This window comes from Theobroma cacao, chromosome 2 (genome assembly GCF_000208745.1).
Source record: "Theobroma cacao cultivar B97-61/B2 chromosome 2, Criollo_cocoa_genome_V2, whole genome shotgun sequence".
Taxonomy (NCBI): Eukaryota; Viridiplantae; Streptophyta; class Magnoliopsida; order Malvales; family Malvaceae; genus Theobroma; species Theobroma cacao.
The window spans coordinates 3842525-3856178 of NC_030851.1; the positions used below are offsets into that span (position 1 = coordinate 3842525).

Consider the following 13654-nt stretch of genomic DNA (forward strand, 5'->3'; position numbering starts at 1 on the left):
TTACATCTTGATCACCGTACATATCTCGTAACCCTAAAACACCACAATTTCATGGATTTTGTTTGCATTAAAAATTATTAATAATAAAAACGTGTCATAATAATAACAATTTTCGTTTATAGATATTTACAACATTGTAGAATGTATTAGATTTATATATATACATTATTATATTCTTTGCATGACAAAAGATGGAATTCTAAATTCTAAAAAAAAGAAAAAGATACATGAATGACATCTAATAAAATTTTCATTCTTATTAACTAGCGGTACAAATTTCAAGCGAAAAGTCGAATTTCTCGAGGGAATTCTTCTTGTTTGATGGAATTTGTCCAGGGTATTAGATTTGAAAGGAAATAGCGGCAGACTTTTTGCCCCCAAACACAGGGTGCAGTGTCCCGATAAAAGTCTGAAAACTTGAATTCTGGGCATTGAATCAAAGATGGGTAGTGTAGGAATTGAACCAGCTGCTAGGTCGTCCGAGTTTTGGGTAATGAAAGCAAGCTGAAAAGGAAGGGTGTTCCTTTTTATAAGTTGGTTCCAGTTCCACTGAGAGAGATGAAACAAACTATGCATCCCACTTTACCCTTTACGTTGTACTAGCGTATAGATGAAAATTTACAGAAATGTACAGAGAGTACAGGGAGTAGAAGGGGATCTAGCCCCCCCACGCAAAGGCAAAAGAAGAAGAAAAAAAAAAAAACAACCCCACGCCCAAGGAGATGAAAGAAGGGTCGGAAAGGCGGGTCTTTGGGGTGCAAGGACAAATAGAAAGTGAAAGCTGTCAGATTTTACCCACAGTTCTACATATATGTGAAAGAAGGGGAATATGGACCATACCAGCAGTTGTTGAACATCGAACTGTTTAAATGATTAGATCTATAATCCACTACTACAATCATAGTTGCCATTCCAAACAGAAAATGCTGAGGAACGGGTAAAATTTTCGTTCCCTTTTCCTCATCTCTTCTAACAGTCTCGAACACACGATAAAAAAAAACACAAAGAAAAGCCAAACTGTACTAAAATGATCATTACCAATGTAATCAGGTACAGGTGATATGAGGTAACGGGGGGAAAAAGGAGGGGAAAAAAAAACAAAAGAAAAATAAACAATTGAGGATATTGATTTCTTTATTTAATGGTTTTCTTTGTGTTTCTTTTATGTCTCTGGGAGTGGTTCGATTCAAAAACACTTGAGTAGGTGATGATCCTCTGGCGGCGTTTACACTGCTGGGATTCCATTTCTTAACTCTTGAATTCTTTAATTTTTGGTGGTGATGGGAGAGACCAAAAAGACTCATCTTGCTGGTTTCACAGCTGTGTAAGGGTAAGAGAAACTGAGAAACCCCAGCAAATTTACATGAGCCATGAACTCAAAATTATCATGTCTAAAAACCCACAGGGACAAACCTCATCAAGATAAAACAGCAACATCATTTCCACCACCTCAACCACCCACCTAGAGAAAACATCTTCCTTGTCAGGAGTACTGTAGTATAAGAGAAGACAAGGTCTTGTCGAGCTGGGGAAGAAGAAGAAGATTTTGGGAAACCGGGAGATGACCAGTGGAAAAGAGTGGGTGCTTTTATACAAGTATTGAGTTGATGATGATGATGATGAGGCAAGGAGGAGGTTTTGGAGGCACGAGGTGCCAAGACTGTGGGAACCAGGCCAAGAAAGATTGTGCTTACATGAGGTGCAGGACTTGTTGTAGGAGCAAAGGCTTTGAATGCCAAACTCACATCAAGAGCACTTGGGTTCCTGCCTATCGAAGGCGTCAGAGGCACCAACAGCTGTCTTCTGTTCCTCAACAGCGCCACCTCCCCATACACAACCCTAAAAGGCTTAGGGAAAATCCTTCCTCAACAGGTACAGATCTATTTACTATATCCAAAATAAAACCACATCATTTAGGCAACCCTAGCAGCTCTCTTCTTTTTCTTTTTGTTTCTATTCTATTGTGAGAGAATTAAATTTTTGACAAGGACATGACTATATAAGAGAGACAACCTGCCATGTCTCGTTTATCTTTCTTCTTTCTATTTTATCCACTGTGTAAAGTTGATTTGCTTAGTTTAAATTTTCCATTAGTCATTTTCACTGGCGTCCTTTTTAGGGTTGGAACTCGGAAATTTTCCGGCTGAAGTGACTTCTCCGGCCACATTTCGTTGTGTTCGAGTGAGCTCCATTGACGACGCAGCTGATCAGTATGCTTACCAGACGATTGTGAATATTGGAGGGCATGTGTTTAAGGGTATTCTCTATGATCAAGGCCCTGCAGAAGGTCACCATCACACAGTAGGCGAATGCTCCTCTCGAGAGACACAGCAGCCAAATCAAATCAATGCTGCTGCTCTAACAACGGCTACCACTACAACTTCAACTACTTCGGTTGCTGCAGAAACTCTTCTTCCTTTTGCATATGCATCTCCCTTTAATGCTTTCATGTCAGCTGGTACGCAATTTTTCCTCCACCCAAAATCTTAGGAACTTTTCTTGTATATGGGGAAAGAGAAAAATTGAAGGAAAAGAAAAAAAAAATGCTGTAGAAAAGCCTTTTTTGCTCTTGCAATATTAATCATCTTTTGGAATTAGAACTCCCATTCCCTGCCTTCTTGGTCACAGCAGCTCACCTGTGGTTGCCCTAGTACATATCTGATATTCATCAAAGTTTAAAGAAATAAAAAGGGGAAGAAGAGACTTTGGTGTTTTGTGTTTTGTTTTCAAACTCCAAGGGCCTGCAATTATATGATCCTGTCTCTAATATTAAAATGTGGGCAAACTACAGAATGGTTTGGCTGTTTGTCTTCCTGCTTATTTTATTCTCTTATGACTTCAATCTGAATCTGCAAACTCCTTGTTTATGAACTTCAAAGCCACTTTTTCCCTGTTTATCCGTTTCTCTGCTGGTTTAGGAACCAGCTGCCGCCTGACATACACAAGCGCTTCTTTAACATGTTTCAAAACTACAAAGATTTTGAGATGATTAATTTTTACATATGTTTATCGGTTCTGTATTTGTTTTAATTTCCCAATGCATAGGAATCTTAGCTATATTCCAAATACATCACCTCTGAAGGAACATGCAAAAGGATTGAGGATATCATGATCATCAAAACTGCAGAAAAAGATGGAGAAGGTTCACCTCACCTCATGTGCAAAACTTATCACACTTGCCACATTCTGTCTTCCAATTTTTCATTTTAATGCATTGAAAGACTTAAAAATTATTGAATTGCATGATGTCGTACGCATATCTTCTAACTTCTTGTTTAGAATTATAGTCTGTTTTTCTTATCCCATGCATTGCACAAACTTTATGAACTCTTTTTCTCTGCGTCTAATACTATATAGTATAATCCTGGTTAGGTGCGGCTCACATCTTAATTAATTTAATCGAAATTGTGGCATGGGAATCGCCCCTAGCTATGGCTATAAAGCTTAAGCTAAGCTCTTGAGATGAATAATTTATGGTTTACAAGGTAAAAAAGACTCTGTGGTGGCATCTTATGGATTTTAGGTGATAATGAACTTTAATTAGAAAGCAATGCATAAGCTTTCAGGCTTGATTTTTTATGGTAATTAAAGACACAATCACACTAACTATAGGAAAAGATTGATGCCCTCAATGACAAAAAGAAATGGAATATATCCTTGTACTTGAAAGAGAACCAGGTACAAAAGTCATTATATTTGCAATGGTTCTATTCTGCTTAAATGCATCTAGAATCAAACTCCCTCAGAAAGTTATGGAGTGGATTCCACCCTCAGGTGAGGTTCTGCATGGCTTTCCTATTATAGTTAGAAAAACAGTAGTAGAAAGAGATGGAAATAATCAAAAACTTCTGCAGGAAGATATACTGGGTGCACATTATAAAAGCATGATTTTACTATATTAGAATACCTTGATTGCTTACACACTTGATCAGTTCTCATAAGTTGGTATAAAAGATTAAAACCTTACAGTTCTTGAGAGTAGATAGTTAGTAACTTAAACTGATGATCACATTCTCTGCCATTTGCCCCTCTCTTTTTTTTGATATATGCTATCACAAGTCAGAACTAATGTGCCCAAAGACTAGCCTCAGCCTGTCAAAGGTCAATTTTTGCTGCTAAATTTTTATGACATAATATACAAGATTGTTTTACTCATGTAATATTCATTTATGTTGAACATGATTGATCATGACAAAGTGGCAAGAAATGACAAGCATTCCTTTGTTAATTAGATTGACATTCATTGCTATATAAGCTATATATGAGGAATATGTACAGCTTTCTCTATAATGGTTGCAAGATTTTCTTTATTGATTACAAGTTGGAGTAAATTCATTGAAAAGGTGAGACATAGTACGGTTGGCTCCATCGATTTGTTTTTAAATTCAAATTTAATGTGAATGGTTATGCTAAAGATAAATTTGATGTGTAAGAGCATATTCTTAACTATGAACGCAGATAGAAAGGCAAACTGCTTTATTTTTTTGGTCCAATTGAAATAAGTGACTCTAATTCTACTAAAGTTATTGCTGTTAATTAAACATGAATATTTATTTTTATGTTTTTTAAAGATTTTTTTAATGTACTTAGAAATTTTCCTTTCAGGATTTATTAAGGTTTATTAGTTGAATAAGAAAAGATTGATTGTCGAATATGAGGGTTATGTACGTACAATAATCATCCAAACCAAGTGTTCTGGTGCAATAAATTTAATTAATCGAGGTTTTCATGCACATGCTTTTGTAGATATTAATTAGTGTTATAAAATTTGTTAAAGAATCTAAAGCAAAAGCAAAGCATATGTTGGTATGGTATGCCTTGGTGAAATATTTCATGTTAAGAATCAAACATTAGGCCTATGTTGTGCTTAGTTTTGGGTTCATTGACAGTTTTCCTGCGTTTTGAATTTCCTAAATTCGTCAACTAAACATGTCTCCTCCTCCTCCTCCTCCTCCTTCTGCTTATTCCTTTCTTCCGTATGGGTGTAGGGTTGTTTTTGTTTTTCAATGAATCCCCACAGGGTGTACGTACTACGCGGTTGCATCACACCTTAATTGCACTCGTCTTTGTACTTGTTTTGTCCATATGGGTTTGTACGTTGTAGCCTGAAGAATAGTATATAGATATTGTTTGGCATGAATGCCTCTCTCATAGAATAAAAAAATTGAAAATTAAGATAAGGTCTTATCTTAGCTCTTTGGAATTGGAGGAAAGTAAACCAGAAAGTTATACAGATGAGACATTTAATTTCTTATCTATTCGATCTCTAATTTATCGTGATAACGTCCAACTTTTTATTATGGTCCTGTAATGATTCATCACCATACACTTGGAGGAAATTAAAACGATGAGCAAGGTATCTATCTATATATACGATCAAATACGTGGAAAGTATGTGAATGTGCCATGTGAAGATTGGGAAACTTAAAGAGAAAAGAAAGGGAAAAAGTTAACAATACCAAATTTGCATTGCTTCCATAATGAAACAGATAGTAGCAGCAGAGTCTTAGTTACAGACTCGCACTCAGCCATGAGCTGATCATCTCTCGAATCTCGATGAACTAGGCTATGGACTCCAGAAATTAAGGGTTAAAATCAAATTGGCTATGATGGCAAACAATTAGCAAATTTTTACCTTGAAAAGCATGCATATAATCCATCCCTGTTGGACTCAAATATGGTTAAAAATTAATTTCCACCTTGATTTAACTCTTTCGATCAACTCACGTATATTTTCAAGCAGTTTCAATGCTGTCGACTGTCTAATCCTATGGGCAGACAACTTTTTCATGCCAGAAAATAGACTTTGAAATAACTTCATCTATGTGATATGTAATAAGGGTGACATGTTGCTCCTTTTTTTTTGGCAATGAAAACAAATCAACAGAGTCTCTATGGTTGGCAAAACAAATCATGACAAGAGGTTTTCTACCTTACTGTTTTTTTTTAAAAAATTTTTCTTTTAATTAATTTCCATGAAAAGAAAGGCTCCTAGCTACTCAATCTAAATACAGTTACCACTTACCAGAAGCAAAATTGTCATACACTGACACCTCTCAAATGTGATGTGATTCAGCCATTCAGGGAGGACTGAACTTTTATTATGGCCTTCAAAAGGCTAAATTCTTGATAAAAACCAAGGGTCAAAGAAAATGTTACAAACCCTAGGTTTTTTTTTAACAGTGGTAACCCTAACCTATACAAAGCTGCTATGCTACAGCAAGAGTGAGATCATTTCTTACTCCATCGATTGCCTTTTGCTGTAGTAAATTCGGATACATGATACTAAATTCTGCAACTAGAATAGTTTTTTACTGGTTCAGTGGGGGAGAGATAGGCCTGGCTTTGTTTTTTTTGACTAGTCGTAGGGCTTTGAGTAGTCTAAAGGACGCACTCTCCTTTGCATTCCTTGTTTTGCTTGTCACTTCTCTCCTTTAATTTTACAGCAACAAGCCAACCATTGGTGTATTATTGCAATCCTCCTGTTTACTGCTCCAGCAGGTTGGGTTTCAGTGAAATCAGTTGATGAGAAAAGCAGTCTACATAGTATCTCCAACAATTCAAAATCTTGGTTAATGCAGATCGTTTTGAAAATCTTCTTTATTTCTCAAAGCTCTTTAAGAAACCAACCTACCAAATTTTGAACGTCTTGATGGCTGCAGATGGCAGATGGCAGATGGCAACCACAACTCTGTGGAATTGGCTAACCGCTGGTTTTATGTCCAACCCATGGTTGTGTTAATGATTTATGTTTATGTGTATCCCCCTTGGACGTTGGAGGGTTTGAAGGCTCATGTTTTTTACTTAAAGTATATAAATTTAGACTCATTTGACACAAAATTATTATATTTTCTCTAAAATATTAATTTTATGAAATGTGTAACGTTCACGTTTATAAATTTTTTATAATTATTTATTTGCATTTGTTTGTTCAATGTGTAATTGAAATACTATATCTATTTCCTCTTAAACCCTTGACATAACATTCTTCTTCACCAAATCCAATAACGCCCTCTTTACCATCAACCATTCTGTCTTCCTCCCTTTGAAGGTGCTAGGCATATGTCTAAGTTTAAGTTGGGCAACTCTAATACTGTCACACGTCATTATCTTTTTTTTTTTAAATTAACTTAATAAGATATATAACACCTACTTTATAAGTTTCTCAAAAATCTCTTCTTGTACAATATGATATTTAAGTGTCTTATCTATTCTCTCTAGAGTATTTGGAATAACACTACACTTTGATAAAAAATAGATGAAAAACCCTACACCTATACAAAAAAACTAATGTATAAGTAAATTTTTCAATTGATGAAATATGGTGAGGTATATATATATATATATTCTTCACATATCCTAATAAAAAATAAGTTCAAATTAAATTTGTTGATTAAGTAAATGGTTAAAAAAAGGGAATGAGATTTAAACTAAGGTCAATAATTTTAAAAAAATTAAGTCATTTTTTTACCAAAAAAGGAGAAGAAAATAATCAGATGGACAAAAAAATGAGGTCAAACAATTACACTAAAAAAATTACTATAATTTCAAGGGCAACAAAAACATGGCCCAAATGACAATGGGCTATGTAAGCCTGATCATGCCTTTTATTTTTTTCTTTTAAAGGGGCTATCAATCAAGTCCATCTTCCGCTTCAACGGAATGCTAATTGTAAATTCAAGCCCATGAAAGCCCACATCAGTTATGGCGCGAAAATTATCTATCATTTCCCGCCAAGTAAGATTCCCTTCTTCCCAGCTCCACATCCCCTCTCTGCAGTCCCAAAAAAATCTCCCTCGCTATTTGCCTCTCTTCTTCTCTAGCCATGGCTTCCAATTCCTCTCCGGTCAATTTCAACAACGGTAAGTCGGTAACTCTTGTTCTTTAGAATTTTAATGTTTCTTTTTTATATTTATACAATTTACAGTATTTTTTTCTGTTTTTTTATTTATTTTTACATCTAAATCTTTGCAGGTCCTTCTTCGCCCGATGATTCCTTTTCCAGCCCCATCCCCAACACCTCCTCCCCGGCCCACCGTCGGCGGCGTGGCCGCCGCCAAACTTCTACTCCTTCCTCCGCCGCCGCAACCCCACCACCAAACCCCTCTCGCTTCGCCAATTTATCATCTACCCCAACCCCATCCCGTTCCACCAGGCGTGGCCGCCGCCCAGCCACATCCCCAACTCCCACCGCCGCCGCCACCCCATCCTCTACCGACGACTTCCCACCACCATCCTCTGATGGCGGCGAGGACATGGAGGAGGCCACCCCTACCTTCGTTTGGGGCACCAATATTAGCGTCCAAGACGTGAAAAATGCAATCCAAATGTTCATCAAGCATTTCAGAGAAACCCAAGAATTAAGCAATGATATCTATGGAGAAGGAAAATATACGAGATTGATACATAGAGTGCTTGAAATAGAAGGAGAGTGGATTGACGTTGATGCTCAAGATGTTTTTAGTTACGACTCTGATTTGTACAATAAAATGGTGAGGTACCCCCTCGAGGTTTTGGCGATTTTCGACATCGTTTTGATGGACATCGTTAGTTTGATTAATCCTTTGTTTGATAAACACGTGCAAGTTCGGATTCATAATCTTAAGAGCGCTACTTCCATGAGAAATCTCAATCCATCTGGTCCGTTTTCTTTAATTTTCCTTAAATTGTTGTTGTTGTTTTATTTTGTTTCTTTTGTTGGATTGATTTTGGGGTTCTTTGTTTGGTTTAGATATTGAGAAGATGGTGTCGTTGAAGGGGATGGTTATTCGATGTAGTTCGATAATTCCAGAGATTAGGGAAGCAGTGTTCAGGTGTATTGTTTGTGGGTACCATTCTGATCCTGTTGTCGTGGATAGAGGTATTCTTTTGTGATGTTCATTTTATTGGTTTGATTTTTTAGATTAAATGTTGCTAATGGATTTGTTTGTTGATTGTTGGTGCTATAAGGACGAATAACTGAGCCAACGACATGCTTGAAGCCAGATTGCCTTGCCAAGAACTCCATGACGTTGGTTCACAATCGATGCAGGTAACTACCAGTTTAAATACTATCATTTATTTAGCTGAAAATCAATGTAATAAGTAAACTTGCGTAGCGTTAGACGTGCTTAATTTTTAAATCCATGTTACTGCAAAGTTTTGTCTCATTTTATATGTTATAAGTAGGTTGTAGTTAGCATATGCATTTTTGAGTTCATTTCAACTTAAGCCTGTTTCTGTTGTATGTAAGTTTGGTGACTTAGAAATTCAATGTTTATGCTTTTGAGTTATTGTAAGACGAAAAGTTAATTGGTCATATTGCCCAAACATCAGGTTTGCTGATAAGCAGATTGTGAGGCTCCAGGAGACACCAGATGAGATCCCCGAAGGAGGGACACCACACACAGTGAGCTTGTTGATGCATGACAAGCTGGTTGATGCTGGAAAACCTGGGGACAGGGTTGAGGTTAGACCCTGATGATATCATGTTCTGTAAAATCAAGTAGGATCCTGGCAGTTTTAATTGTTTGCTCAATGTTCTCGTTTCTTCTATTGAAATAGGTCACTGGGATTTACAGGGCTATGAGTGTCAGAGTAGGGCCGACACAAAGAACTGTGAAATCATTGTTCAAGGTTCGTGTTCTCTTCTTCTTTAGATCTGTAGCTCTCCAAGCGTTTCAATTAAGTTTTGGTTTGAGTATAATGATTTTGTTTCCTTTGCTTGTAGACATACATTGATTGTCTTCATATAAAGAAAACTGATAAGTCAAGAATGATGGCTGAGGATCCTATGGAAGTTGATAATGGCTCACAATCACAGAGGATTGAGGATGATGTTCAGTTGGATGAAGACAAGGTATAATATAACGCCAATTCTTCCCTTGCAAAATTCATTTATATTGTATTCTTCTACCATACCCTTTTTCAAAATTGTAGGTGGAAGAGTTGAAAGAGTTATCCAAACAACCAGATATGTATGAAAGATTGACAAGGTCATTGGCGCCAAACATCTGGGAGCTGGATGATGTAAAGAAAGGTCTTCTTTGCCAGGTAAAATGATAGGGTAACTTATGATCCCCTATGTGCCTTGTTTGCGGTATTACACCTATATTTTTTGCTTAGATAGTAATTGCTAGTTATTTGTTGTCAATGTAGCTTTTTGGTGGGAATGCTTTGAAGTTGCCATCTGGTGCTAGCTTCCGTGGTGACATCAATATCCTACTTGTTGGTGATCCTGGAACCAGCAAGTCCCAGCTACTTCAGTACATACACAAGCTTTCTCCACGTGGCATTTACACCAGTGGAAGGGGGAGTTCTGCTGTAGGCTTGACTGCTTATGTCACCAAGGATCCTGAAACAGGGGAAACGGTATGATATGTTTTTCTTACTCTTTCTTATCTATATATTTATCTGGAATATTTGAATTTAGTGGTTGATTCTCACTTATGATATAACCATCAGGTTCTGGAAAGTGGAGCCCTTGTACTGAGTGACAGAGGCATCTGCTGTATTGATGAATTTGACAAGATGTCTGATAATGCAAGGAGCATGCTGCATGAGGTTGGTTTTGCTTTGCCTTTCTTATTAAGACACAATTTCTGCAATGCTCCAATGTTGAAGATGAGAAATTGTTGGTGCTGACTGGTTTACAAATGCTTGAGATTCTTCTCAAGTTTAAGGCAGTTCAAGATACTAGGATATCTGCATGAATATGCTCTGTTATTTTTCTTATTATCTCTTGGGAGGAAGAAGTTATTTTCACAAGGAGGGAATGCCAAATACGCGGGACTTAGAATCCTTTCTGCATTTTAACCATTCTTCACTTTCTTCCTGTACATGCTATGACAATGGCGCTTGACTGTACTCCATTTTCCAGGTGATGGAACAACAAACTGTTTCAATAGCAAAGGCTGGTATAATTGCGTCTCTTAATGCAAGGACTTCAGTCTTGGCTTGTGCAAATCCGAGTGGTTCGCGCTATAATCCTCGTTTGTCTGTGATTGATAACATACACCTGCCACCAACCTTGTTGTCCAGGTAAGATGATACCTACCAGTTGCCAAGTGCCATGCAAGTTGAAGTTTGAGCTAGTTCTAAGGTCTTTGATACTACCATATAATCATTGCCTTGCTTTTTTTCTTTTTTGATTTGGAACCTTAAAATGATACGAAATTTCAAATATTGAAGGTGTTATCTTCCATGGTCTTTTGCTGTTCCTTCTTTAAACCATGTTTGTCAGTTACAGCTTCTATGTTTTGGCAATGTCTAGAATTATGTATGATGTTGCTTGAAAGTACTTAATCCTTATTATGTGGTTATTATTAACTACAATCCCATTCTAATTGGTATTCCCTTCTCAGATTTGATTTAATCTACTTGATTCTTGACAAGGCTGATGAACAAACAGACAGACGCCTTGCTAAGCATATTGTTTCTTTACATTTTGAGGACACAGAGGTTTGGTGAACTGTTACGCTCTATCATGTTTAGGAACTTTTTCTCTGGTTTCTGTTTACATGTGTGATTTCTTGCCACAACTTGCAGATTGCTGAGCAGGATGTCTTAGATCTTGCCACATTAACGGCATATGTGAGCTATGCTCGCAAGAATATTCACCCAAAATTGTCTGATGAAGCTGCTGAAGAGTTAACCCGAGGATATGTTGAGATGAGGAAAAGAGGAAATTTCCCTGGAAGTAGTAAAAAAGTATGATGCATTTGGTTTTCGTCTCCCCTACTCTTCTTTTCTTCATTATTGACCTTTGCTTTATAATCATTGATGGGTAGACAGATGCAACCTTATATTGCAATTAAAATCTTGATGATTGGATCAACTATGATTTATACCCTCCTTGCTAACTTGTTTTCGCTCCTCCTCTTTCTGCATTTTGTTATGTCAACAGGTCATAACAGCAACACCAAGGCAAATTGAGAGTCTGATACGCCTCAGTGAAGCCTTGGCTCGTATTCGCTTCTCAGAATGGGTTAGTTAGCTAACGTTTATCTTAGCAGCTTATATGCTTTCCTTGTGAACAGAATAATGAAATTCCGTTATGATATTTGTAGGTTGAAATGAGAGATGTAGCTGAGGCATTTAGACTTTTGGAAGTTGCTATGCAGCAATCAGCAACTGATCACTCTACTGGTAATATTCCAGCAACGAATCTGCTCCTTTATTCCCAATTCACTTTTTTCCCTATAAGAACAATATCTTATTAATGCTTCCATTGCCTTACTTTACTTCCTGTCTCTGTAAAGGAACTATTGACATGGATCTTATCACCACTGGAGTTTCTGCAAGTGAAAGGATGAGGAGGGAGAATGTCTTATCAGCTACTCGCAACATAATAATGGAGAAGGTACAACTTGGAGGACAATCAGTACGATTGTTAGAGGTAAGCTGGTGTAGTAGACTTTGGACCTGGATGCATTCGTTTAGTCCCATAAATCAGCTAATTGATCACTGTGCTTGTTTACTCCCCACAGTTACTGGATGAACTGAAGAAGCAGAGCTCTGGCAGTGAAATTCACCTCCATGATGTGAGAATCTACAGCCTCTTTCTTCCTCAGACTCTTTAAAGAATAATCAAACTGATGAGCGAACCTTTTTCATTGTCTTTTTTGGTGAATTCAGCTAAGAAACGCAGTTGCAACTCTAGCCAGCGAGGGATTTGTTGTTCTTCATGGTGACAGTGTAAAGAGAATATGAATATGAATGCCTGCTCTTCATGGTGACAGTGTAAAGGGAATATGAATCCAAATCAATCTTGTTGGTTCAAAACAAATAGCCGGCCCAACGTGCTCACTGAAAACTGCAGCCTTGCGAGATGCCCCTGCAAAACATTTACTCGGGGGATCATTCAGCCTGTCGATTACCTTGACCTTCATGCTTGAATGTTAGCCTGTTAGGTAGGTGTGTCATTTAAGTTGTTGATTGTGACATGTATTATATCTTTAACTAGTGCTAGAAAAAACAGAATTCAGACTTTCATGTCTTCTTTTTTTTTTTTTTAATAGTGCTAAAATTAACGTTGTTTTCTTGAATTGAACGATAGAATTAAGTGGTGCAAACCTGATCCAGGACCAATATTGTATTGTTTTTCTTCTTTGGATACACATTCAACGGTAAATGGTTAATGATAAATGTTTTACGTAAAGTGAGAAATATAACAGCGAGAGTTAAAGGTTTGAGGATCTGAAAGAATGAATAATGTAATAGTTGGACAAGTAAGAGCAGGGGAACCTAATCCAGGATTTAGGTTCAACCGAGGCAACCGGCTACGTTGTCGTTTGTCAGCTTATCTAATATGCTCTGCTAACGTTGTTGGGTTAGTGAATTATCAAAGCATGATTAGGCGCTTTTTCCTACAAGTCGCGGTAAAAATTTAATTACGGACCGCTAACATTTTCTCGTACGGGTCCATTTCCAAGTTCCGACCATAGCTTCAAATATGTTGGCTTTAGAGGCCAACCAAACGGTCCAAACTCTGGTACCTATTGCAAAGATGTAAAGCTTTTTTAATTATTTGATTGGTTTATGGCTTACCCAAAGTAGCATCTCAATACGTTGGGTGGGTATATCCGTGCCATCCAAAAATAGAATTACTATTATAGCGTGAAACATTATCAGATTATTTTATTAAATTTGTAAATTATTCCAGCTGAAAAAAAAA

The 13654-nt window shown here is 37.1% G+C and overlaps 2 protein-coding genes across 2 annotated transcripts; both read left to right on the forward strand.

Annotated features, from left to right (window-relative positions):
• On the forward strand, positions 1162 to 3102 carry LOC18607716 (protein SHI RELATED SEQUENCE 1). The gene is made up of 3 exons (XM_007042010.2): positions 1162 to 1872; positions 2120 to 2458; positions 3046 to 3102. Exons 1-3 carry the CDS (start codon positions 1608 to 1610, stop codon positions 3078 to 3080), a joined length of 639 nt encoding a protein of 212 aa, XP_007042072.2. The 5' UTR covers positions 1162 to 1607; the 3' UTR covers positions 3081 to 3102.
• LOC18607717 (DNA replication licensing factor MCM4) lies at positions 7768 to 13082 on the forward strand. Its single transcript, XM_007042011.2, has 18 exons — positions 7768 to 7862; positions 7975 to 8640; positions 8732 to 8860; positions 8950 to 9031; positions 9316 to 9448; positions 9544 to 9615; positions 9710 to 9838; positions 9919 to 10032; positions 10138 to 10350; positions 10444 to 10542; positions 10859 to 11019; positions 11343 to 11439; positions 11527 to 11688; positions 11885 to 11965; positions 12048 to 12126; positions 12240 to 12376; positions 12468 to 12521; positions 12616 to 13082. Exons 1-18 carry the CDS (start codon positions 7826 to 7828, stop codon positions 12688 to 12690), a joined length of 2520 nt encoding a protein of 839 aa, XP_007042073.2. The 5' UTR covers positions 7768 to 7825; the 3' UTR covers positions 12691 to 13082.

Bases quoted from the DNA above. Each gene is read 5' to 3' on its own strand.
- LOC18607717 (XM_007042011.2), top strand. From the start codon at position 7,826: ATGGCTTCCAATTCCTCTCCGGTCAATTTCAACAACG. The intron at 7,863-7,974 runs GTAAGTCGGTAA...AAATCTTTGCAG, and splicing joins TCCGGTCAATTTCAACAACG to GTCCTTCTTCGCCCGATGAT. The intron at 9,032-9,315 runs GTAACTACCAGT...CCCAAACATCAG, and splicing joins TTGGTTCACAATCGATGCAG to GTTTGCTGATAAGCAGATTG.
- LOC18607716 (XM_007042010.2), top strand. From the start codon at position 1,608: ATGATGATGATGATGAGGCAAGGAGGAGGTTTTGGAGGCACGAGGTGC. The intron at 1,873-2,119 runs GTACAGATCTAT...CGTCCTTTTTAG, and splicing joins GGAAAATCCTTCCTCAACAG to GGTTGGAACTCGGAAATTTT. The intron at 2,459-3,045 runs GTACGCAATTTT...CCCAATGCATAG, and splicing joins TAATGCTTTCATGTCAGCTG to GAATCTTAGCTATATTCCAA.